The 23,454-nt window shown below is 38.0% G+C and overlaps 8 protein-coding genes across 8 annotated transcripts; 7 read left to right on the plus strand and 1 right to left on the minus strand.

Moving 5' to 3' along the window:
- Positions 1-3,736: 3,736 nt before the first annotated feature.
- GCK72_009049 (uncharacterized protein) lies at positions 3,737-6,487 on the plus strand (the record flags this gene model as incomplete). The annotated part of the gene is made up of 2 exons (XM_053727184.1): positions 3,737-4,100; positions 6,339-6,487. The coding sequence occupies 2 exons, from the start codon at positions 3,737-3,739 to the stop codon at positions 6,485-6,487; spliced, it is 513 nt and encodes a 170-aa protein (XP_053586761.1).
- A 137-nt stretch (positions 6,488-6,624) lies between these two features.
- Positions 6,625-7,385, plus strand: GCK72_009050 (uncharacterized protein; the record flags this gene model as incomplete). The annotated part of the gene is made up of 2 exons (XM_003095848.2): positions 6,625-7,162; positions 7,237-7,385. The coding sequence occupies 2 exons, from the start codon at positions 6,625-6,627 to the stop codon at positions 7,383-7,385; spliced, it is 687 nt and encodes a 228-aa protein (XP_003095896.2).
- A 141-nt stretch (positions 7,386-7,526) lies between these two features.
- On the plus strand, positions 7,527-7,730 carry GCK72_009051 (uncharacterized protein; the record flags this gene model as incomplete). Its single annotated transcript, XM_053727185.1, has 1 exon — positions 7,527-7,730. The coding sequence occupies one exon, from the start codon at positions 7,527-7,529 to the stop codon at positions 7,728-7,730; it is 204 nt and encodes a 67-aa protein (XP_053586762.1).
- Positions 7,731-10,666: 2,936 nt separating this feature from the next.
- GCK72_009052 (uncharacterized protein) lies at positions 10,667-13,669 on the plus strand (the record flags this gene model as incomplete). Its single annotated transcript, XM_053727186.1, has 9 exons — positions 10,667-10,696; positions 11,045-11,206; positions 11,268-11,385; positions 11,656-11,898; positions 11,959-12,048; positions 12,096-12,443; positions 12,714-12,850; positions 12,919-13,360; positions 13,557-13,669. The coding sequence occupies 9 exons, from the start codon at positions 10,667-10,669 to the stop codon at positions 13,667-13,669; spliced, it is 1,683 nt and encodes a 560-aa protein (XP_053586763.1).
- Positions 13,670-15,381: 1,712 nt separating this feature from the next.
- Positions 15,382-17,264, minus strand: GCK72_009053 (uncharacterized protein; the record flags this gene model as incomplete). Its single annotated transcript, XM_003095857.2, has 4 exons — positions 15,382-16,312; positions 16,357-16,519; positions 16,982-17,106; positions 17,155-17,264. The coding sequence occupies 4 exons, from the start codon at positions 17,262-17,264 to the stop codon at positions 15,382-15,384; spliced, it is 1,329 nt and encodes a 442-aa protein (XP_003095905.2).
- Positions 17,265-18,568: 1,304 nt separating this feature from the next.
- GCK72_009054 (uncharacterized protein) lies at positions 18,569-18,999 on the plus strand (the record flags this gene model as incomplete). Its single annotated transcript, XM_003095872.2, has 2 exons — positions 18,569-18,712; positions 18,796-18,999. The coding sequence occupies 2 exons, from the start codon at positions 18,569-18,571 to the stop codon at positions 18,997-18,999; spliced, it is 348 nt and encodes a 115-aa protein (XP_003095920.2).
- A 667-nt stretch (positions 19,000-19,666) lies between these two features.
- GCK72_009055 (uncharacterized protein) lies at positions 19,667-20,205 on the plus strand (the record flags this gene model as incomplete). Its single annotated transcript, XM_003095842.2, has 4 exons — positions 19,667-19,726; positions 19,775-19,945; positions 19,994-20,111; positions 20,162-20,205. The coding sequence occupies 4 exons, from the start codon at positions 19,667-19,669 to the stop codon at positions 20,203-20,205; spliced, it is 393 nt and encodes a 130-aa protein (XP_003095890.2).
- A 2,335-nt stretch (positions 20,206-22,540) lies between these two features.
- Positions 22,541-22,919, plus strand: GCK72_009056 (uncharacterized protein; the record flags this gene model as incomplete). The annotated part of the gene is made up of 3 exons (XM_053727187.1): positions 22,541-22,672; positions 22,722-22,830; positions 22,876-22,919. 3 exons carry the CDS (start codon positions 22,541-22,543, stop codon positions 22,917-22,919), a joined length of 285 nt encoding a protein of 94 aa, XP_053586764.1.
- Positions 22,920-23,454: the final 535 nt, after the last annotated feature.

Raw genomic sequence — 23,454 nt, forward strand, 5'->3', positions numbered from 1 at the left:
TGACAACCTAAGGGTGATTTGATACAGATCCGCTTCTACGATTACCTGCAATAACTCCAAATCTAGCACTGACTGCTGAAAGAGACGAATTTTTTCAGTCAGATCCAAGTTTCTTTTGTCAAATCTTTGGAATTAAAATGTATTTGCGTTAAAACAAAGAGACCTTTGTTAACATACACCAGCAACGTCCTTTTGAATGACATAATTTTTAGACCAGAAACGATTGAAAACAAAATAACGTTTCAAAAACGTAAAAAGTTGCGTGTAAATCAAAGCTCCGTTCTCGGCGAGAAAAAAAGCGAGGAGTAAAACTTTGACACTGTAACAAGTACACTACTCCACAAAAGTATCGTTCCACCCCTCTTTTTTTCGAAAAACAGTGCTCACGTTAATTTTTATAATAAGGTGTCCACATGAAAAATACTTCATATCCAAACAGAATTCGGGTCCGGGTGTTTTTATTCCTACACCGTGACCCAGATTTGAGAAAATCGAAAAATTCGATTTTGACGATTCCACAAAAGTATCGTTCCACTTCGAAGAAACAGTTTTTTGGGTCAACGTCTTACAAATTTATTTCGAAATTGTTGCAAAAAACGTTTTTAGTCAGTCCGACCTCGTTTCCCTGACATTTCCAGAAAAATTGTGTATCGACTGTACGTTGAGTGGTTTTTGGCACCCAACCACCTTTAACGGCTTCCGGTGCCAATTTTTTCATAAAAAAGTCTTCTGTTTGAGAATTTTTTCAGAGTAATTGTGTTCATTTGTACCCAAGCACATGATTCGGCCAAACAAGACCAGGAGCGTTCTCATTGACGCAGTTTTACAATTCTTCACACCACAAACTGTCGTTTGGAACAGATGGACCAGATGGGTACCGTTCCTACTGGCACAATCTCCGAAAAGAGAAGTTGAGATTCTGTCGTCGTAACCTCAAAGATGGCGAGGTGATGATCTGGGCGGCCATCGCATCTACGGGACGAGTCAAGTCATGATTTGTGTCAAAAAACTGGATGGAGCCGATTATCGAATTGTCCTTCCCAGAGGATTGGTGCCATTTTGGCGTAGAAACCGGAACGGAAACGTTTCTTCTGGTCAACCATTCGGTAGATTTCCTTGCTCTGTTTATTGGAGCTCCGTCATGTTGGAAGATAAAGTTTCCGTTCCGGTTTCTACGCCAAAACGGCGTCAATCTTCTGGGAAGGACAATTCGATAATCGGCTCCATTCAGTTTTTTGACACAAATCATGACTTGACTCGTCCCGTAGATGTGATGGCCGCCCAGACCATCACCTCACCATCTTTGAGGTTACGACGACAGAATCTCAACTTCTCTTTTCGGAGATTGTGCCAGTAGGAACGGTACCCATCTGGTCCATCTGTTCCAAACGACAGTTTGTGGTGTGAAGAATTGTAAAACTGCGTCAATGAGAACGCTCCTGGTCTTGTTTGGCCGAATCATGTGCTTGGGTACAAATGAACACAATTACTCTGAAAAAATTCTCAAACAGAAGACTTTTTTATGAAAAAATTGGCACCGGAAGCCGTTAAAGGTGGTTGGGTGCCAAAAACCACTCAACGTACAGTCGATACACAATTTTTCTGGAAATGTCAGGGAAACGAGGTCGGACTGACTAAAAACGTTTTTTGCAACAATTTCGAAATAAATTTGTAAGACGTTGACCCAAAAAACTGTTTCTTCGAAGTGGAACGATACTTTTGTGGAATCGTCAAAATCGAATTTTTCGATTTTCTCAAATCTGGGTCACGGTGTAGGAATAAAAACACCCGGACCCGAATTCTGTTTGGATATGAAGTATTTTTCATGTGGACACCTTATTATAAAAATTAACGTGAGCACTGTTTTTCGAAAAAAAGAGGGGTGGAACGATACTTTTGTGGAGTAGTGTACTTGAGTAGGTCTTGGGTTCATCATCAGTATTGGGTTCATCTTCCTGCTCAGCTTCGAATTCATCTTCCTGTTCAGCTTCGGACTCATCTTCCTGATCGGTTTCATCTTCACTGTTTTTCTCTTGATACAGTACTTTCTTGTACCTGTCTTCATCTCTGGCATAAGTGTCATTGAGGTGTACCCTCATGTTCCCCATCCAGATGCCCTCCAGCCAGAACAAGAAGAAGACGAAGAAGAAGACGAAAAAGAAGAAGTAACCCTCCAGCCAAAAGAAGAAGAAGAAGAAAAAGAACCCAAAAAAGTTTTAAAAATGTTTCTTGTATCTCTAGTTACCTTTTACACATTTAAATCGAATAAAAACTATATATCCGCAAAAATCATGTTTAATAATTAAAAGGCAGAGTGAAGAAAACATGTATGACTAGCTAAATTATAAGACACATATTGAAAGAAAAAGGTAAAAAATTCAAATAATAGAATGAAAATTTTGGTTCCGGGATTTTTTTTTGGTTCCGGGATTTTTTTTTGGTTCCGGGATTTTTTTTTGGTTCCGGGATTTTTTTTTCGTTCCGGGATTTTTTTTTCGTTCCGGGATTTTTTTTCGTTCCGGGATTTTTTATTTTCGTTCCGGGATTTTTTTTTCGTTCCGGCGTTCTAGAATAGTGCCGAAATTTCTTTGTCAATATGTAACTTGCTAGGGAGTGTCCGTACAAAAAAGTTGTCAACTACAAAAATGGAGTTCTATTTTTGGTCTGTTCGATCCCATAAAAAGTTATTTTGCGGGACCGTTAGTTTTACTATGACACACTCTCAAAGTTAGACCTTTTCAACTGAAAAAAGCCAACACTTAATATACTTTTGAGCGGTACTGTAAGTGAATTCAAGATCTGTGAAAGTTTTTTTTGGTCCGATAAAATTACTGTTTTTCCTACTTGTCACGAGCCGGGTTGAACCGATTTCCAAATTTTCACCAGCCCTGCGGGGTGAAGCGACTTTTTATCAGAAAAATAAGTTATTTTCAAGAGTAATTTTTTGGAAAAATGAGTTTTTGGGGGCATTTTGAGCCATAATACGAGTTAATTTACAAAATTAAGTAGTTCCACAGTGAGTTTAGTGATAAAAATTGCTTGAAAATTTTGTTTGGGTGTTAAAATTCAATACAATTTGGCAATCCGTGCCGGGCCGGAATGACAATTGACAAGTATGCTGTTTTTGAAAGTAAAAATTGATTTTCCTTTGCAAAATATTAACCTGATTACAGACGGTTCTTGTCCTTTTTAGTTTAGGGGTTTCGTGAAGATATACCGTCTCATTTTGCAATCATTACGTTTCCCAGGCCTAAAAAATATGCCAAACTACAAATTTTTCTTCAAAAAAAAAAACAAACAAATTAACACTAATATTATGCTCCGAGTAAAAGCTCATCTGTAGGTGGGGCCTATTTATTTTAAGATAACTTTAAACTTTTTCAGATTGTGGTCATACTTTTTGTCTCTCCTGCACTAGGAAGATTGCGAAACCCGGATATATCAAGTGCCCCTTCGACGGAGATATTCTTATATTCAAAAGAAAGAAGGACCTCAAAGGACACCCAAAGAATTATAAGTGCTATGCTATGTAACCTGTTGCTTGTTTGTTGTTAAGATATGTAATCTATGATCATTCGTTTCTGGAATACGAATAAACTTGTTATCAATCTATCAATTAATGATTTTTTTTTGTTGAAATCGTTTCATTTCGATTTTGCTATTCCTTTTTCAAAGACCTACATATGCTTTTCAATTACCCGCTAAAGTTTCAGATTTCAAGAAAACGGCTCAAGTGATGAATCCTGTCGAATCAGAATCTCCTTCCAGCCAACACCATGCCGATGAAGAAGACGATGAACTCAAGAAAACAAAGAAGGAACTGGAAGATGTTCAGAAAAAACTGACGGCAGAGCGGAAGAATCACGAAAAGACGAAGGAAACACTTCATAATCTGGAGTTGAAATGGAAAGTTTGGTTCGACGAGGAAGACCTGGGAGCAAAGTTTAGAGTGGAAAAGGAGAAAACTGAAAACTTGAGAGAAAGAACCGAAAAATTAAAAGAGAAATTGGGAAAACTTCTCGATATAAAGTCGTGGAAAGCGTGCACGCTGTGCTGTCAAGAATTCAGCAAAGAAGGAGACATGATCCCGAGGTCCTTGCGTGAGTTGTTTTGTATTTAACAGTTACCGTAAATATTACAGTAGCGAGCATAAGTGAGCACCCCTAGGTACTTTTATGTGTAACTCAGCTGAATCATGTCCATTTTGCTTAAACTTTTTTTTGAAAGAAAGCCAAAATATTCAGCAATACAAATATATGTTTTTTGAAAAACTTCCATCACTGATTTTTTCGATAATCGATTTTTCCTGGTCTTGATTTGAAAATCCGAAAAAAAACTTTTTATTTTTCTCTTGGAGTTATTGAGTTTTTTGTTTCAAAATGTTGGAAAATGCTCAGATAAACAAAAAATTATGTTGAATTGGCTTCTCAACTCCCGAGCATCGTGCTAGAGCTCCAGAAGTCAAAAGTAAAGCCCTCAGAAAAATCTTCATAACTCATCAAAAAAGGCTTCAAATTAGCCAAAACATACACCAAAAGACGTGTCTTGTGTTTTTCTACAAACCAACATTAAAAATTACAGTTAAAAAAAAAGTTTTTCTAATTTTTTTCACTCAAAATTTTTTTAATTCTTATTTTTTCTCAATATCTGGTATTTTGTGACTACAACACGAACAAGGAAAACATAAATGTGTTTTATTATGTGTGATAAAGTATTTTGCGTGCAGTTTTTGAAAGTTATGTTTGTTTTTCATCCAGAAAATACCAGATATTGAGAAAAAATAAGAATTAAAAAAATTTTGAGTGAAAAAAATTAGAAAAACTATTTTTTTTTACTGTAATTTTTTAATGTTGGTTTGTAGAAAAACACAAGACACGTCTTTTGGTGCATGTTTCGGCTAATTTGAAGCCTTTTTTGATGAGTTATGAAGATTTTTCTGAGGGCTCTACTTTTGACTTCTGGAGCTCTAGCAGAGAAGCCAATTCAACATAATTTTTTGTTTATCTGAGCATTTTCCAACATTTTGAAACAAAAAACTCAATAACTCCAAGAGAAAAATAAAAAGTTTTTTTTCGGATTTTCAAATCAAGATCAGGAAAAATTGATTATCGAAAAAATCAGTGATGGAAGTTTTTCAAAAAACATATATTTGTATTGCTGAATATTTTGACTTTCTTTCAAAAAAAGTTTAAGCAAAATGGACATGATTCAGCTGAGTTACACATAAAAGTACCTAGGGGTGCTCACTTATGCTCGCTACTGTATATTATTACGCCATGCCGTTTTATTTCTAAACTGCCTTCAAGAGGAATTTCGTGGTTTCAGAAACAGGGCGGGGCAAATTATTTGAATTCTTGTTTTGAATGTTTGATATTTTGTATTTTATTCTTATAAAAAATTATCAATATATGGGGCGGGAGGCTGAGAATGAGTTCCTCACGAGACCATTCAAAGGGTGGGTTAAAGTGAGAGAAGTGGAGCAACAAAAAAAAATAATGACCGGTATGAGGGGAATAAAAGAAGGCATTAAGAATTGAGCAATGTGGTAATGCGGGGAAAGGTGGTTTGGGAGTACAGAATAAGAATAAGCTCTAATAGCGTGTGATACTAGATGAGATTAGGGTATTGAACTCGGAAGGGGAGAGAAAATATGAGCTTTGGGAGGTAATGGCATTCCAGATGGGAATGGTGTGGGAAAAAAAGTCAGAGCACTTGGGTTTAATACAAATAAGATTCATAGGGCGACGGGTGGAGGAGGAAAACCGGATGTACGAATCTAGGTGTGGAAAGTATGAGGTACCGCTTAGAAATTTATATAGGAGGAGAAGCTGGGCTTTTAGTCTACGATGGCGCAATGAGAAGAGATTAAGTTGGGCTAGACGATCGGAATAGGAGGAATAAGTTATGTTACAGCGTTGAAAGATTTTCCTGGTGAAGAAACGGAGAGGAGATATCTTTCTTGAAAGTTGACCAATCTATTCAAAACTTTCTCGGTTGTTTTTAATTACCAATTCTTACATTGGGTGACCAAATTTAAGGCACAAGGCTGTGCGGTCACCGTGAACTGAAAACGTGATCAAATAATTTGCCCAGCCCTGTTCAGAAACTCATTAAAGTTAAACGGAACAATTTTTTGGACGTTCTATTCACTGATCAAAAAGTTACTATAATAGTTGCGCTGCATCTAATCAGATCCAAAAAAACACCAGGATAATCATATTCATGAGTTCTGAGTATAGATAGGGTTAGAATACAGGTGCCGTTATAATTCAGTATTTGCGTCCTCGTCGAGAAAAACATTACAGTGTCTAGTTATATTTTTATTATTGTCGTTCCAGAATGTGGACACACCATCTGCTCAGCCTGTCTCCGAAAACTAATCAAGCCGACATACACCAAGTGTCCATTTGATGGGATCGTTTGGCGTTCCAGCACGACGAAGACAGTCGATGATTTTCCGAAGAACTATAAAGTGCTTGATATCTGATCTTTGACCTTGGAATTCGAATAAACTTGTTATTAATACATCGAACATCAATGTTTCCTGGTACAATCGTTTTATACCGATAACTTTATATTTCTTTTCAAGAATCTATGCTCTTCAATTATTTATCAGTACTTCAGATGACTAGAAGACGCGGAAAGAAGAGTAAGAAGACTGCCCACGTGATGAATCCTGTCAATTCGGAATCTCCTCCCAGCCAATTTGTTGCCGATGAAGTAGATGATGAGCTCAAAAAAGCTAAGCAGGAATTGGAAGCTGTTCAACATAAACTGGATTTTCAAAAACTCTGCAACTTCACATTGGCCAACGATCACCAAAAAGCATTGACTATTTTGGAATTGGATAAAAAATTGATAGAGAAGCAATCAGAAATTAATTCCCTAACTCATCAACTCGATGTTGAAAAACTGGTATCAAGCAGAGCAAAAATTCAACAAGACACTCAAGACCTCATGTTGAAACTTAAAATTCTGGAGGACGAGGAAGACCAGGAAGCAGCTTTGAAAATGGAACAGGAGACAACTGAAAGCTTGAGAAAAAGGAGCAACCAATTAAAGGAAGCTTTGAAGAGCAATCTGAAAATAAAGCCCTGGAAAGATTGCCAGCTTTGTTTCCAGGAGTTTGCCATAAACGTAGACATGGTTCCAAGGCTCTTGCGTGAGTTGTTTTGTGTTTGACAGTTATTTCCGCCCTCATCGAGGAAAACATGTATTATATTATTGTTGTTTCAGAATGTGGACACACCATCTGCTCAGCTTGTCTTCGGAAACTTATGAAGCCGACATACACCAAGTGTCCTTTTGATGGAGCAGTTTGGCGTTCCAGCACGACGGAGACAGTCGATGATTTCCCGAAAAATTATAAAGTGTTTGATATGTAATCTCTGACCAATGGTTCTTGGATTTCAAATAAATTTGTTATTAATCAGCCGAATGTCAACGTTTCTTATTTCAATCGTTTCATTTCGATTCGTCTATTTCATTTTCAAAGACAAATGCACAATTACCCGCTAAGCTTTCAGATGACTAGAAGACGAGGGAAAAAGAATAAGAAAACAGTTCAAGTGATGGAACCTGTCGAATCGAAATCTCCTCCTAGCCAACACCATGCAGATGAAGTAGATGATGATCTCGAAAAAGCAAAAAAGGAATTGGAAGATGTTCAGAAAGAATTGACGGCAGAGCGGGAGAATCACGAAAAGTTGATTAAATATAACGATGATTAGAAACAAACACTTATTATGGAGGAAGAACAGCTAGAACTACATTTTCTGCAGGACAATTATCATTATGGAGCAAAAATGTTTGACATGATTGTAGCCAGCATGAAGATAACCAGTCGAACCGAAGTCTCCTCCCAGCCAACTCCCTCCCTTCTTGAAGTGCAGAACAGGAAAAGCAATTGTGTATATCGACAAACTCGGATTTCCCTTCAGAAACAACGAAGTAATGAACTTAAATTCATTAGTGCACCATGATTTTTACAACTATGCTCCATCGAAATAGTAATTTACCCTCCTCCTGTCAAGTTTTTCAAGAGTTTTTCTTAACTTCGGTATAGCGCAATCCCCGTTTCATCATATTTTCCCTGTTTTCAGCTCTCATTCAGGTCCAACTTCTCTCAACCGAGTCTCTCACCTTTTCACTTCTCTTTTTCAATCTTTTCCATGAATCCCTCTCCTCCATCCTAACATTTTCCTTCTGCTTCCCTTCTCTTTGCTCTCCACCTCTTTTCCTTATATTCTGTCTAATTATCATTCAATTCCAAATTAATCTCTCGAAGCAACAACTCTCGTGATAACATATCCAGAGAGACACACATAGAGTACGAGTCTCCACTCACCCTCTCTCTATTTTGTTTTCCATCTTTGCCACCTTGGACTCCTCATATTCTAATTAGGGGGTACGCCACGCGAAGAGATTATCTGCTGCTTTTCGAAACCTTTTGGTAGTACCTAGTGTTAAAGAAAATCGATTTCTTGAAGTTCTCTTTTTTGCTTCTCGTTTGCGTAACTTTACTTTATATACTCTAGCTAATGGCGAGACACCGGAGATAAAGAATTTCGGTAGAGCGCAGTTGTAAAAACCTTGGAATGCTAATAGATCCAGAAAACTACAAATACAATTTTCAGTTGTTTCCCGAAACGATGCCTCAAACGAAAACTTTACTGCTTGCAGTCTTAGTTGTGGTAGGAGTAATTTGGGAGATTTCAACCCTTAAACCTTTAAAAAATTTCAGTCTCTCGGAGTCCCTCTAACAATTGGAACTATTCGAGTCTTTAATTCGTTTGATGTCCCAGCCATCTATCAGTTTATCTTAATTTCTAATATTTGGGTAATTATGGTTAGCCAAGAGTCGGTCACAATCATTTCATCAAACAAGAAATGTATCCTTATCCGTATAATAAGAGTGAGTTTTCAGCTAGACGCAATTTTTTCTGAAAATTATACATATTTCAGATGTCAATAATTCTCATGGGATGTTGGAAGTATTTTGAAGCAGTTTTCGCCGGCCGCGTATTATCAGAGCTTCTGGGTCTGAGCATTTTGGGTTTGTTGGTATTGACTACAGATTCCGGTAAGATTGTTTTTCTTCGTGAAGTGTTAAGAATTGGCGGCTACAAATCGTAGCTTACCGTATTTTTTCTAACCATAAAGCGAGAAACTACAGTTCTTGCTATTCGCTTTTTCAAAATATCTTGTAAATTGTATTATAGCGGTACCTGTAATAGAACGGAACCTGTATTATAACAGCGCCTTTTCCATGCTTAAAACTCACAACCAGCATTCTCGTGATTAGTAGGATTAAGCAAACAGAATGCCTAAAAAATTTTTTTTAATGAAGTCTTATGAGTCTCGAAAACCCAAAAATGTTTCTGGAGGACAGTTCAAAAATACAACAACATGCCGTTATAATAGAGTTTTTACGTTATTACCTATCCACCGGTGGCTGACCGCTCGCTCAAAGTTCGACCAGTGGGTCTCGTTGTGACTACCGTACTATTAAAACGTTTTAATGGATGAAGTACGGTAGGGAGACGCCGTAAATCTGAAATTCTACAACGAGACCTGTCTTCACTTACCAAAAAACACAATTATTTTCCAGCACTCGCCTTCTTGGAAGTCTGTATTGCTGAATCCGAGACACTTACTTCTTCCACAACCTCTAAAGCCAATAGAAGGGGACGATGGTAAACTTTTACTCATATTGATCCTCTTCATGTTGAAATTCCTGCAACTTACCCACAAGAACTCGTGCTATTCACCTTTCTCCCATTTTCGTTTCTCCCCTTTTTGTTGTTCTCGTTTTATGCTTTCCCACCAAACAGTAGCCCCCCCCCCCCTAGACCCATCTAACCTAGACCCATCTAACATTTTCCCTCCAATTATCCCTGTACCCTCATTGATGTGAAAGCCGGCATATGTTACCGTTCTGATGTTTTAAAGTTTTATTTAAACCCACCCATGTCTTCAATACTTAATTACGTTTTAAAAATAAAGTATCTTCTACCTGATCTTTATTCTCATAAAACTACTCGTTTCGTCATAAACCTTTTATTACTATTATTATCTCGACTGACGTTAGTTATCTCTGACTACGTAATCCGACTTCTCTCTCTCTCTCTCTCTCTCTCTCTCTCTCTCTCTCTCTCTCTCTCTCTCTCTCTCTCTCTCCACCTCTTTTCCTTATATTCTGTCTAATTATCACTCAATCCCAAATGAGTGTCTCGAAGCAACAACTCATGATAACTTATCCAAGAAGACACAAATAGAGTACTAAATCGCCATTCACACTTTCTATGTTGTTTTTCAACTTTGCCATTTCTGATTTGTAATGAGTGAGTGTGAGTGTCGAGAGTATTTCTGCTTTTCGAAACTTATGACCATTTATTTTGGTTATCCAGACGATATTTGTCAGAGTTTGATTATGGAACAATTACGTGCATAGTTGAACTTGTGAGGAGTCTGAGCATTGTTCAAACTTGGATTTGAGACCATGAGTTTCACATTTTAATAACTCTATTCTACATTTCTCCTCTCCAAACGACATGTCCTTTTTTTTAAATTTAATTTTCTTAAAATTTAACATTTTCAGTCATTTCTGCTTGATCAAACGACTTCCACTAGTTCATCTCCTCTGGGTGATTGATACGAGTCAACGATGTGTCTGTTCCTTGCGATTATGGTTGTGGTGAGTTCTTTTCGAAGAGTTTAACATGAAGAATATGGTTGGTAAATTTGAAAATTATTTACTTGTTCCATAACGGTTTTTTGGATGTTTAAAATCAATTATGTCAGGCTTGGTCGGAAAATCGGACAATTTCAGAATAAAATTTGTCAAATTTCCCCCTTGACCCGGTCGGCTCTGAATAAAAAATGGGTTCTCATTTGTTGACATAATTTGTTGAACTTTTTCAATCAAGATTTACGGTATATTCCATGATACAGTTGAAAATTCTGTTAAAATTTTGCTTTGATGGTCGAGGTCCGGACCGAGAAAAATCTAATATTCTCGTGAAGCATAAATTTAATATTTCAGGGCCTTGCAATCCCCCTGACAATTATATCAATCGACGTTTCCAACACACTCGGTGTTCCATGTTCCCATCAGTTCATCATTGTATCCACTATATGGACTATTATTCTGAATCGTCCTTTAATCAGACCAACTTCCTCAAGAAAAATATATGAGTTTATCAAAGTGAGTCATTGTCTTGGGACAATTACGCTCTCACGAGATAATTTTAACAATAGGGTTTCAGACTTCGTGGATTTTTCTGGCAGTCAACAAGTTCTTGGAAGCCGTTGTGGTTCTGTTCGAATTCTCGGAATTTTTTGATTGTGCAACTCTATGTTTATTTTCTGTAGTTGCAAGATATGGTGGGTTCAATTAAATCAGAATCGCAAAAATTCAATAATGTCTACACTGGAGTCTCAACCGAAGTTACCATTTTGGTTTTCTGTTTTCAAAGTTTTCTCTACTTTCGTGTTTTTGAACTTTTTGAATTGTTTTTTAATGTCTCCAGGAGCTAAAACTATCTAGCAAACTTTGAAAACAGAAGCCAATTGAAAACGTCAATGCTGATTGGCTGCATATCAAATGTGACCTGAAATCGAAAGAGACCCAACATAATTAAAGACTTGTTACAGTACTATGTAATCTGGAAAACGGAATCACTCAAGCATCGGAGACCACGCTCACTCCAGATGACACAAAACCAGTAAACCCTGACGAACATGCTTTGTCCACGCAATCTATTGATAACCATTCACTTGAACTTTCCGATTCTTTTGACGAAGAACATATTGATGAGAAGGCATTGATGAACAACAAAAGTCTTAACCACGAGAAAAGCGAAAAACGACGCTTGAAGAAGGCTAAGAAACTTGCGAGTAAGTAATTAGTGTCTCCTGATTTTACACATATATTTTTTTTTCATAAAGCTATTTCAGAGAAGAATGAAACAAATGGAACCGAAGAACTCACTATCCCCGATTCAGATGACACCCCATTCACATTGGTAACATCGAAAAAAGTCTCAGGTAACACAAAACACTGTGCTATCTAATAACCCATAAACTAATTTAAGATAAATCACAGCCAGCCGAGCCGTGCTACAAAGATATGAATTACGAACTGAATCCGGTCTTCCTGAAGGTTAAAGAAACAACTGTCACGAATAAAATTGCTACGACGACTTCATCGCCACCGACTTCTGTGTCGACTTCTTCTACTTTTCCAAAAATCGAAATACTACGAAACGAAGAATATCATACCGCTCTATCGTCTATGACATCAGCTTCAAGCGAACCGCAACACTTTCAAAATGCAGATCAATCTGCCGCTGATCTCAACTCAGTAGCGACTAATGAAAAGTCTCCTTCGATGGATCCTCACCTCGTTGAAATGAGTTCAGAACCAGATATGGAGAGTGAGGGTAAGTTTGGAGGGAATTATTAATCCTTAATATGAAGGGCTCATTCGATTCTCAGAACTGAAAAGAACGTCTAGAACTTTAGCGGACAGAGTGTTATTAGCAGCCCACCACCTTTTACAACTGTGCTCTACCGCAAACCTATCAGTAAAAACCGCAGAAAGCAATAAAAATCTGCTAAACAAAACATGGGAATACGTTTAGCACTGTCAACAAGAGCGTCGGGATGACTGAGTGATTCTAAAAACAACTCAAATTTATTCATTATTCCAGATGTATCACAAATGATCTGCGAAGAGTCCACTTTCATACCGAGCGACGAGGAGAGAAAAAAACGAGTAATGATGACAAAAGCGCCGTTCACCAGAATAGGCATGACAGATCCCAAAGGCATTCTTCTGTTTCTTCAGGTGGGGCTGCATCGAGTTTTAGCTCTAATCATGTCCGCGTTAGAGCAATTTTCAATTATTGTTTTCAGAAAATCGCTGTTCAGCACTATTTGGGTGTTCCTTTGTATGTTCGGTATTATCGTACTCTTCTCAGCTTGCAATTCAATTCTTCCCGAGACGCAGATTCATTCCGTTTTAAATTTAGTGGCATCAGTTACAAGGATCCGGTTCTCCAAATGATGAACCCCAAACCGGAAGTCCGCCGGGACTTCAGTCTCGAAGAAATGCAAACTTTTCGAAATTCTCGAAAGTTTGTAACTCAGGAGAACATGAAGGCTGGATACAAGAAATACATCTTGAAGGATACTCATCCCGAATTAAGCTGGGAATACTATAATGGCGAAGGGAAATCACGAGTACCAGAATTTTTGCCTCAAGATGCTCCTCCACAAGAAATCTTTCATTCAATGCAACCTGTTCCCTTGTTTCAGCCAGTGATGGGAAACCCATATGCTATGGTGAACATGGCAAGTGAGTATACCCCAACAAATGGAGTGCAAGTGAGCATGGAATTCCAATTTCATGAAAGTAGATAACACTGTAGTCACAAAGAAAGGCTAACGATATTTTTTTTGGATATTATTCATTATGTAAAACCAATTCTCATTCATAAAGTTTACTTGTCTAGGCATTTAAGAGACCCCACCAAACATCAATACTGTTTCAGACAATACTTCTGGGCCAGTGAATCAAATCTTGCTTACCAAAAACGCACCTCCATCATATGGATGGTTTAACTACGGGAACAACACCATGATGCTTTCAACATCAAGTAGTTAGTTGAATGGTATCTAGTGGCAGTGGGTATATACGTGTACTATTCCAGAACAATCCCAGCTACCTGGACATATGAGAACATGCGGGTCGGCCGAGGATGCTGCTTCAAATCTAACAAATCGGGGTGACGGAGAAAGAAGGTTTCAGAAACCGTCATGAAGAAGAAAGGTTAGTGAGAAGGAGAGACTGCAACAAACATCTACGGAGAGAGGGGCGGTTTAAAATTTGGCAACGGGATTTCGGAGCATTGTACTGGGAACCTCTAAGCTATGACGTACTGACAAACTTCGGACGCCTTTCTTTTTTGGAGGGATAGCGGAGCATAGTTGCGAAGCAAATATGTACTTAAAGGCGTCAGGCGACATGTGTGGCAACGATGCTCCGTTATCCCGCTAAGAACGCACGCCCTGGCTGAGGGTATCTGACAAGGGAAGTCTTTGGAGACGCTACTTTCAAACGACTTATAAATTTGGTTATAGGTATTTTCGACTACTGGGAGTCCATTTCTGCAGTCAAAACCTGCTAAATGTCTCTTTGAGCCGAGTTATGAGCTCTGAAACTTTTAATACCGATTTGGAATTCCATGTGAAAAAGCATACATATATGAAAAGTTTGAGAGCTCATAACTCGACTCGCAGAGACATTTAGCACGTTTTGACTGCAGAAATGGACTCCTCGTGGTCTGAAATAGCTTTAACCAAATTTATAGATCGTTTGAAAGTGGCGTCTCCAAAAACTTCCCTTTTGAGGTATCTGAGTAGCAACACTCAAAATGCAAATCACCTAAACTAATTTTTTCAGAAAGTGCAAGTGGGGAGGCTACCAGATATTCCGAAGACATTTCACCAGTGATTACTATTGCTCCGGCATCGATACCAGCTCTAATTTCGTATCATTTTGGTTCTATCACATCACCTTCGATTCCTGTTTGCACCCCATTTTCTTTTTCTTCTCTGTCAACTCCTTCCTCACAATCTCCAATCTTTTTCATTCTCCAAGACACCCAGTATTACATATTACGATAGAGCAATTGAAAATGTTTTGTTAAGACTTTGAAAACCATCCGTTATGAGTCACCCATTTGAAAATCTACTTCATATCTATGTTTTCGATATTTTTACAATGTTGTTCTGTTGAACTTTGAAAAAGTCTCAATTATAATTTTCAAATATTTTCACTCTTCCTGGTATTGAAAACTCTGAACGATCGCCGAGTTGTCGGATTCTAGGTCAGCCACTGCCCGATTTTACGAAAATAGAAATTTTGGGCAGTGTAAAATTGTCAGTGTAGTTTGTCACTGTAATTGGCTGGACAGTGTGATGGCCGAGTTGCGGATCCTAGACCAGCGACATCTTCTACAACAAATCCTTTTATAAGGGAGGTTTTCAGGGTTTTGTGAGCGTTCAGTGAATTTCACGTGTTACAAAACAAAATGACAGATTTATTATTGTAAAACAATAAATGACAAGCAACAACAAAAACAAGATGAAATGAAAACATTGAGATTTGTCACGTACAATAAAAATTCAAGTAAATGTGCACATATGTGTGATATTAAAGGAGTCAGCTGTCTGTAATTGACCATTTCTTGATAAGAACTATCTCTAGAGAGAGAGAGAAATAACTGGTTAGGGCTAAAAACAGTCATGACAACTCCTCATGAGACGCCTTTACAACAAAGTTACGAAGAAAACCAACACCAATTTCAGGGAATATTATGTTACCACAATCAAGAACACTCCAATCAAGCTATTCGGATGTTTCTCCATCAGTCCCTTATCCAACTCCCTCAACTCTGTTTCCTTCACATAAATATTCAAGTTGAGTGTGAAATGATTATCCATATCCTTGACCTGAAATTGTCTCCCAACCCATTTAATCATATTCAATCTCTCTGGACCACTTTCGACAATTTCGAAAGGAACAAACATGCGGATACATTCCACTCGATCACTGAGCAATGAGTATTCTGATGGAATTCCAGCCAATTCTTCAGAATTTCCCACTTTAAAACTGCAAATCTCGGTGAAAAACTGAATATTCACTTCGAGTTTCCGTTGTTTCTCCAGTTGAATTACTCTCAATATATTCTTCATGAATTCTTCCAAATTACCACTGTATTTATGACTCCAGTGACTGAAATCAATCGATATTTTGTTCATTTGGAATAGTCTTCGGAGATTTGCAATGTAGTTCTCGAAATTTTTCTCGTAACCTGTTTCTGGATTACTGTACATTAGGCCACCAGCACAATCGTATGAATCCGACATTTTGACGGATACATGCTGGAGTTTCAAGTCACCGGATTGACCCGTTTTCCAGTATGGATCATCCAACTTTATCTTTGTGAAGTATCCTCCGTCTATCCAGTTTTCACGGCATATCTTCTCACTTGTGCATCCAATCATATTCATTCGAATTGTTTTCACCTTCCATTTCCTTATCATAACATCCAATACTTCTCGTGGCATTGGGAAGTGAGCGTTTTCCCGAACTCCATTAACGTAGTATTCTTTTGTTTCACATATCCACAGAAGCAGTGTGTCACATAAAATAGAACGTCGTATGATGCTATCTAACTGCTTGAGACACTCCTCTTTTGTAGTCGATTTCAGTGTACAGTGATTGGCGACAATTTCAAGTAATCTGAATTAATACCAACTAACCCACTTATGAAAGTTCACACTCACTTATCAGAAATATGCAGTTTTTTATAATGAATCGGATTCTTTACTTCTTTGAGCACTTGAAACCTCAATGGTCCATACTCCACACATCGTTTTGCCATATCCATACAATCCACACATCCTTCACACACTTCTTCCAGTCCGATCAGTCTGCGGACACTTCCGCCTGTAATGTATTAGACTGACTCTTTGACAGACGCGTTCGGTACGCTGGACTCAGCTCGAGTTTCGAAATTCTTTTTTATTAAAAATTCATGTCAATCCGCTGTGAAACATCATAACTTTGCTTGTCTCACAATCAGGGAAATCTTTCAAAAATAAATTGGAATTGAAAGATGGAAATGTACGCTACATTTAAGGTATGCTTTTGATTTTCAAAGCGGATCGACTTGAATGTTCGAAATAAAGAATTTTGCTTGCCGTTTTCATGGAAACTTCTTATGTGCAGCTGATATTATTTGATATGTTTTAGTTAGCCTATTTTCCATCAAAGTATTGAAGTGATCCTACCGTTTCACCTCAGACAAGGTTGTCTCCGTCGGCCAATTTAATAATAGCGTTAACCCGACAAAGAAACATTTTACTTTTTTTTCAGTCGATGTTCAAAAATTAAGTTCCGTAAACTTACGATTCCCGCCAATTAAATCCGAGTAAATGATGTTATGGAGGTTTCGAGCGAACATCTCTTCAGGTTTCCATAAGTACTTTGTGATTATTTCTTCCACTTTCACACAGACCACTTTGTTGAGGAAACTGGAAATCACTTTGATGCAAATTACAAAAGAGTAATTGGAAACTCACTTGAAATATCCGGGAATTATTGATTTTTTTATTTTCCGATAGTTGATGAAAATCCAATCCTTTGCAGTTTGCTCACATCTCTCCTCTTTTCCGATAAACTCAATTTTCATTTTCCGATGATTTCTTTTAATTATTCGAAGAAATAGGTAATTGAATGATTTATTGATTAATCGTGTGCTCAAATTACTCTCACAATTCCAGGTTAGATTGCTAACAATGATTTCGAGTAGATGGGGGTTATCGAATACTTTGGAGCTGAGGGATTCATCGAAAACCTCCGAAGAATTGGAATCTGACATGGTATACAAAGGGAGGAATGAATGAATATTCTGTGCAAATGGGCAAACTGAGAAGAGAATACAGATTGCAGAGGGGGTCAATATCAATTGAGCCAGTTTCTCACGGTAACATTCCTTGTTGACTTTGAACGGATTCAAGGTCTCGCAGAGAAAACAACAGTAACCCGGGTTTCTGGGAAAACACATGTTGAACACTGTTTCATTGTTCTTCATATTTTTGCCGTTCGTTTTATATTGTCGAAATAAAACTCACTTCCCTCTAACTTCCGGGTTTACTTATCCTCTACCAGTGGACTTGAAAAAAGAGCTGATTTTGAAACCCGGAATATCCCGGAAGTCGGAAGTCGGAAGTGAAGACTTTTTCAGGTCTACTGGTAGGGGATAAGTAAAATGTCGGAATTTTCTATGCTCGAAAAGTAGCATACTTGTCAACGGGCCGAAACGGGCCGACTCGGGCCGGCTCGTAACTCGCATCAAAATGAATATTATGAGCTGAAAAATATACCAAAATGTAGATCTCGACGAGTTCTACGTCCGTGACCTACTACGGTCCGGATGGCTATTCGTTAATGTGCCGCGGGCCGGGAAAAAGTGCCAAAAACGCGAAAACGGCCAAAAAAGCCATTCTAGCCCGGCCCGCGGCATATTAACGAATAGACATCCGGCCCGTAGTAGGTCACGGACATAGAACTCGTCGAGATCTACATTTTGGTATATTTTTCAGCTCATAATATCCATTTTGATGCGAGTTACGAGCCGGCCCGAGTCGGCCCGTTTCGGCCCGTTGACAAGTATGAAAAGTAGTAATACCATCAATACAACGTATTCATTTCATATTTTTGCAGTTTGTTTTATATTGTCGAAAGAAAACTCACTTCCATGCAACTCTGCTGGGAACCTATAATCTATGGCTTGCGAACGAACTTCGGATGAGTTTCGTTCTTCAAGAGATAGCGGAGCTTCGTTGCAAAACACATGTATACTTAAATGCGTCGTCTCGTGACTTCTAATAGACTCTTTGTGAGGCAACGATGTTCCGTTATCCCGTCAAGAAAGAAAGACATCCAAAGTCCGCAAGCCCTGGCTCTCTGACTCTCGGGGTAGCAAAACTCAAAATGCAAATTACCTTATTTTTTCCAGAAAGTGCACGTGTGGAGACCGGTAGCGATACCGGTAATGAAACAAAAGTTATTATTGAGAGACTGCCATTAAGCAAGGATGACCCTAATCAGGAGAAATATGATATTGAATTTATTCAGGTACTTTTTGCTCTAGTCCTCTTTTTTGTTATGTTTTTATAATGCCCCAATTGTTCCTAAATCTTAAATAGCCTTTATTTCAGGGCCTATCCACTAAATATCATCTGCCAGTCCCTCTTCATTTACATCGCAACTTCACTAATGGTTACTTTCACCTCAAATTTGTTTCTGCCGAAGATGCTACCAACTTCCGAATCAAGTTCCGCAAGATAGTCGTAACTGATCCAATCCTGAAAGAGATGCGCCCCCAAATGATCATCCGTTGTACGTTTCAGCAGTCAACTTAAACGGAGCTGTTCATTTAAACACATCCTCTCTTTAACCTGTGAACTCGATTGACCCGTGTACTGGAATTGTAGTCGATGTTTTTTTTCTATGAGTAACTTCTTCTATTTTTGAATTGTGAAAGATAATTGTGTTGAAAATGTTTTGTTAAGACTTTGAAAACCACCTTCATATGTTTTCGATTTTCCCCCAACTCGCATTATCTCTATTTTGTTCTATTGAACTTTAATAAATGCTCGAATATTTTCTCTTTTCCTGTCCTTCTAATCTTCGTCTAATTAGAAGTCACCAAACTTCAACAACAAGTCTCGTGATAAATCCGTGTGTTCTAGGAGATTTTCTCTCCTGACTCCGACTTCTTTTTGGTTTGTGACTCATTTGGTACTTTTCTCATTCAACCTATGCTGTAGTAAATTTGTTGAATCCTGACGCAAGACAAAGTTGTTAGCTTTTTTTTTGGAAACTCTTTTTTTATGTGAACTAAATATTATTTAATTATTTTATCAGTTTCATACATCTTCCTGCGGTCAACTAATAGTCTCATCAACCCTTCAGCCTCTCATTATCAGCTTGGAGAGTTTTCAGTTCTTCAGATACACAGTGAATTACACAGTGAGTTCTTCAAGAATTCTATCCGAAATTCCAACTGATTCCATTTCAGACTCAAAAATGATTCGTGTTCAGAATAGAACTCTTAACCAAACAATAATGCTCGTAATAGCTTTTGTGGTGAGATTTGTCTTGCCTTATATATAATTATAAATTTACTTATTTCAGGTTCTCACTATCTCATCTGGCGCTCTCCTTCGTTTTATATTATCCCATGCAGGCGTTCCTGAGAGAAACAACCGCATAATGGTCTACACATACTACGGGTTCTGTATTGGACACCGCTCAGTTGATTTCATTCCATCGGAAATCAAACTTCTGCAATTGCGAAGTTTGAGAGTGAGCTTACGAGTTTCTTTTGGAAAAAACTAAAAGTCTTAATTTCAGGCAATGGTCTTTTTTCAATGGATCGCCTGTTATTCGGACCTGCAAGACGCCAACTTCCAGTTTTGGAAGGTCAAAGGTTATATTAAATTTATTTTCGACACTATAACTGCGTTTGTAGGTGAGTTTTGTTTGTGTAACAAGATGCTCCTCGAAAATACTAACTTACAGTGTTCGCGAGTTCGGAAAATGATATCATGGCCAATCAGAATTGAGCAATAATGATATTGTGAAAACTCCAACGACCCATCTCGTATTCCTCCATGAATTTCGCATTTTCTCACAGCTATTTTTGTAGTTCTTCTTATTTTTATTTGTTTTAAACATTTCTTCCATTTGGAAGCTTTTTATGTCGGTAGACTCGTACCTCAAGATGTAAAATGGAAATACATTCCGAATTCTTAGAATAGAAGCACAAATGTGCTTCAATTACAGTATTTGAGGTGTTTCCAAATTTCTTACCTCACTTTCTCAAAGAGATGTTTTAGTATCACCTATTTTATAAATTCATTGCTCTCAAATCTCCCTTTCACTACCCCAATTCCTCTGCCTGAGTGTGTTTCTGAAATGATATTACCTACCTAATGTCTACACTTTCTGATCATTTTTGATTTTCACTCTCGTCTTTTCATTATTTACATCTTATACCGCTGCACAGCATACCCTCCTATCGTTTCCCCGTTTTCATCATCTTTCCATCCCCAGTCATTATTCCTTCTATCTTCCCTCCTAATTTTACTTAAAATTGATTGTCTTGTGAGGGACTTGTTCAATTCTTCGTTGTATTACAAATAAATTAGTCGTTCGTATAATTTAGCCTTGCACAATTATTCCAGTTCTCAAAGTCAATATTGCCAGTCTAAAAATTTGGAACAAGAAACGACTTGTCGATATTCCAGCACTTGGATCCTCCATTCAGCTGATTGCCGATAAATCGATAAGTTATTACACGGTTCCAGGAACTGTATATATTGAAGTATTTTTAATATTGAAGTATTTTTGATAAGCTAGTGCTTATTCGGTATACGTTGCGGTAGAGCATGATTGCAAGATCCGTGACATGTAGTAGCTGTCACGTTTTAAAAATTTTAAGGGCATGTTTACTAAATGCTCTGTGTGTAGGTATTTTCCATACTTGCGAATCGGGCCGAAACGGACCAACACGGGCCGGCGCGTAACTCGTTTCAAACTGAGTTTTATGAGCTCAAAAATATACCAAAATGTAGATCTCGACGAGTTCTATATCCGTAACCCACTACGGGTCGGAAGGCTATTTGTTATTGTGCCGCGGTCGGGAAAAAGTGCCAAAGAACGCGAAAAGTGCCAAAAAAGCCATTCTAGCCCGGCCCGCGGCACAATAACAAATAGCCTACCGGCCCGTAGTGGGTCACGGAGATACAACTCGTCGAGATCTACATTTTGGTATATTTTTCAGCTCATAAAACTCAGTTTGAAGCAAGTTACGCGCCTGCCCGGTTTGCAAGTATGGTATTTTCAGAGTGCTTTTTTACAGAAACCTTCTGATTTGAGAAAAAATGCTTTGAATTTAGCAAAGAGGAATCATTTTACTCCCAGCTGATCTACGCAGTTTCAAATCTTTTATGAAAATCCACCAAATGTCTAGACGTCTCCTAATTAGCCAACAGACATCTAGCAGAAGTGCCCTTACTCTTATCACAACACAAAATTCCGACCAAACTCCAGGACGAAATCGATTACTCTTTTCTTGTTTACTACTTCCGTCTTCAGTCAACGTGCCAATTTTCGAAATTGTACTTTTGAGAAAGTGTGAGCTGAAGAAGAAGAAGGATTTTGCGTGGAACCATGTGATAATGCGTACGTAGAAAGAGGAGGGAGATTTGGTCACACTCGTTTTTGTAGCAGGATTAACAGAAATCCTTGTTGCCAGAGCAGTATACATCGTGCTTTCAAATTTCACGTCTTCTTGTTCTGAATATCACTTTGCAGGTAAACTTGCAAAACATGCCGAGACAACGTGCAGCGGCGGCTGAAGAAAGGAGAGAATGGCGTAAAATAGTTTTCTGGGTAAGGTTTTTAATTTTATACGTGTGCAAGGTTTTTCGTGAAAACTTCTGACTGTCGAGGTGAATAATTCCTGTGAAAAATAAGTTTCAAACTTAAAAGGATTTTGTTTGATAGATAGTGAAAATCTGAATTTCGTATAAATTTTTTTGAACAATCAAATTGAAGGTAGCATAATTTCCTTTGTCAGAGTTGTTTTATCTATATCCAAACTACGAATTCAAAAAAATTTATGTCCATGAGCGTATATTACGATAAGCAGCAAAAAATGTACAGAGGAAATGAAATAATTAACACTTTTCCTCGTAGCTTTTTCTGCTAATTCACCTCTAAGCTCCGATTTTTTAGGAGCTGCTATACTTAAGCTAGTGGACTCACACTGATGAACTAGTGAAATGGTCTAGGTCCGATTTTCACGACTAGTATCACAACGAACCTTGAAAAACTTTAAAATAGTACCATTTTCAGCTTCTCTACTTCCCCGGACTCATCCTACTCAACTATTTCATGGGTCACCTTCAAATCCCAGAGAAAATGCAATTTTCCATCACCCTCGCCATTCAAGGCTACTTAGCGGGTCATCCCAGTGTGGACTTCATTTCGAGGAGGACTAAACAAAAGGTCCTCATGGTATTATTAGTATGTTTCTTTTTTTTAGTAAGATGATTGTAGTTCTATCTTTTTTCAGTGCATTTTGGCCTTCTTCACCCTCTGCAACTTCATAACTATTTTCGTGAGCCCGCCGGAACTTCATGCTACTACCGAAGAGTGTACTGTCTCGGCGATTGCATATTCGGGTACAGTTTCCTTTTTAAAAAGTGTTATTCAATATTCTATTTCAGTCTTCTTCTATTCCTGGACTCGGCTTGAAATCCGACGTGGCTGAGGAGTGGAACCAACTGAAGTTGTGAACGTTGAGTGACTTGTTATCAGTCTCATCAGTGGTGCCATCTATCATTTTAATTATCATGTCAAAATCTCCCAATCCCTTTGACGTCCCATGTCCTTAAGTTGCTGCCATCCTTCTATCCCCGATTTTTTTGCATTAAAAAAAATTGAATGCAATTACTGCCAATGTTCCCCACTTCCTTCCCCCATCAAATTCAAAAAACTCCTCCTCCTCTATTACCCGTTTTTAATTATTTTGTTAATTATCATATTTTCTCCCCCGGTTTCTCACATTTTCCTCCATACTTTTTACTAGTCCAACTCGTGAGGGATTGTATCTGGTTTCCCCTTCCCATGTATTTCTTTTCTTATTTTCTTTCGTCAATAAATATATAAAACTACAACTAAAATAATTGCTTATATAATAATGTTCTGATCAAGCTTCAACAACATCAACCAAAACGGTCTTGATGTCTGAAACTTTGAAATATAACATTTCGATAAAACTTTAGCTTTAAATTATACGCTTCGTA

The sequence above is a fragment of the Caenorhabditis remanei genome, chromosome III, assembly GCF_010183535.1.
Source record: "Caenorhabditis remanei strain PX506 chromosome III, whole genome shotgun sequence".
Classification (NCBI taxonomy): domain Eukaryota; kingdom Metazoa; phylum Nematoda; class Chromadorea; order Rhabditida; family Rhabditidae; genus Caenorhabditis; species Caenorhabditis remanei.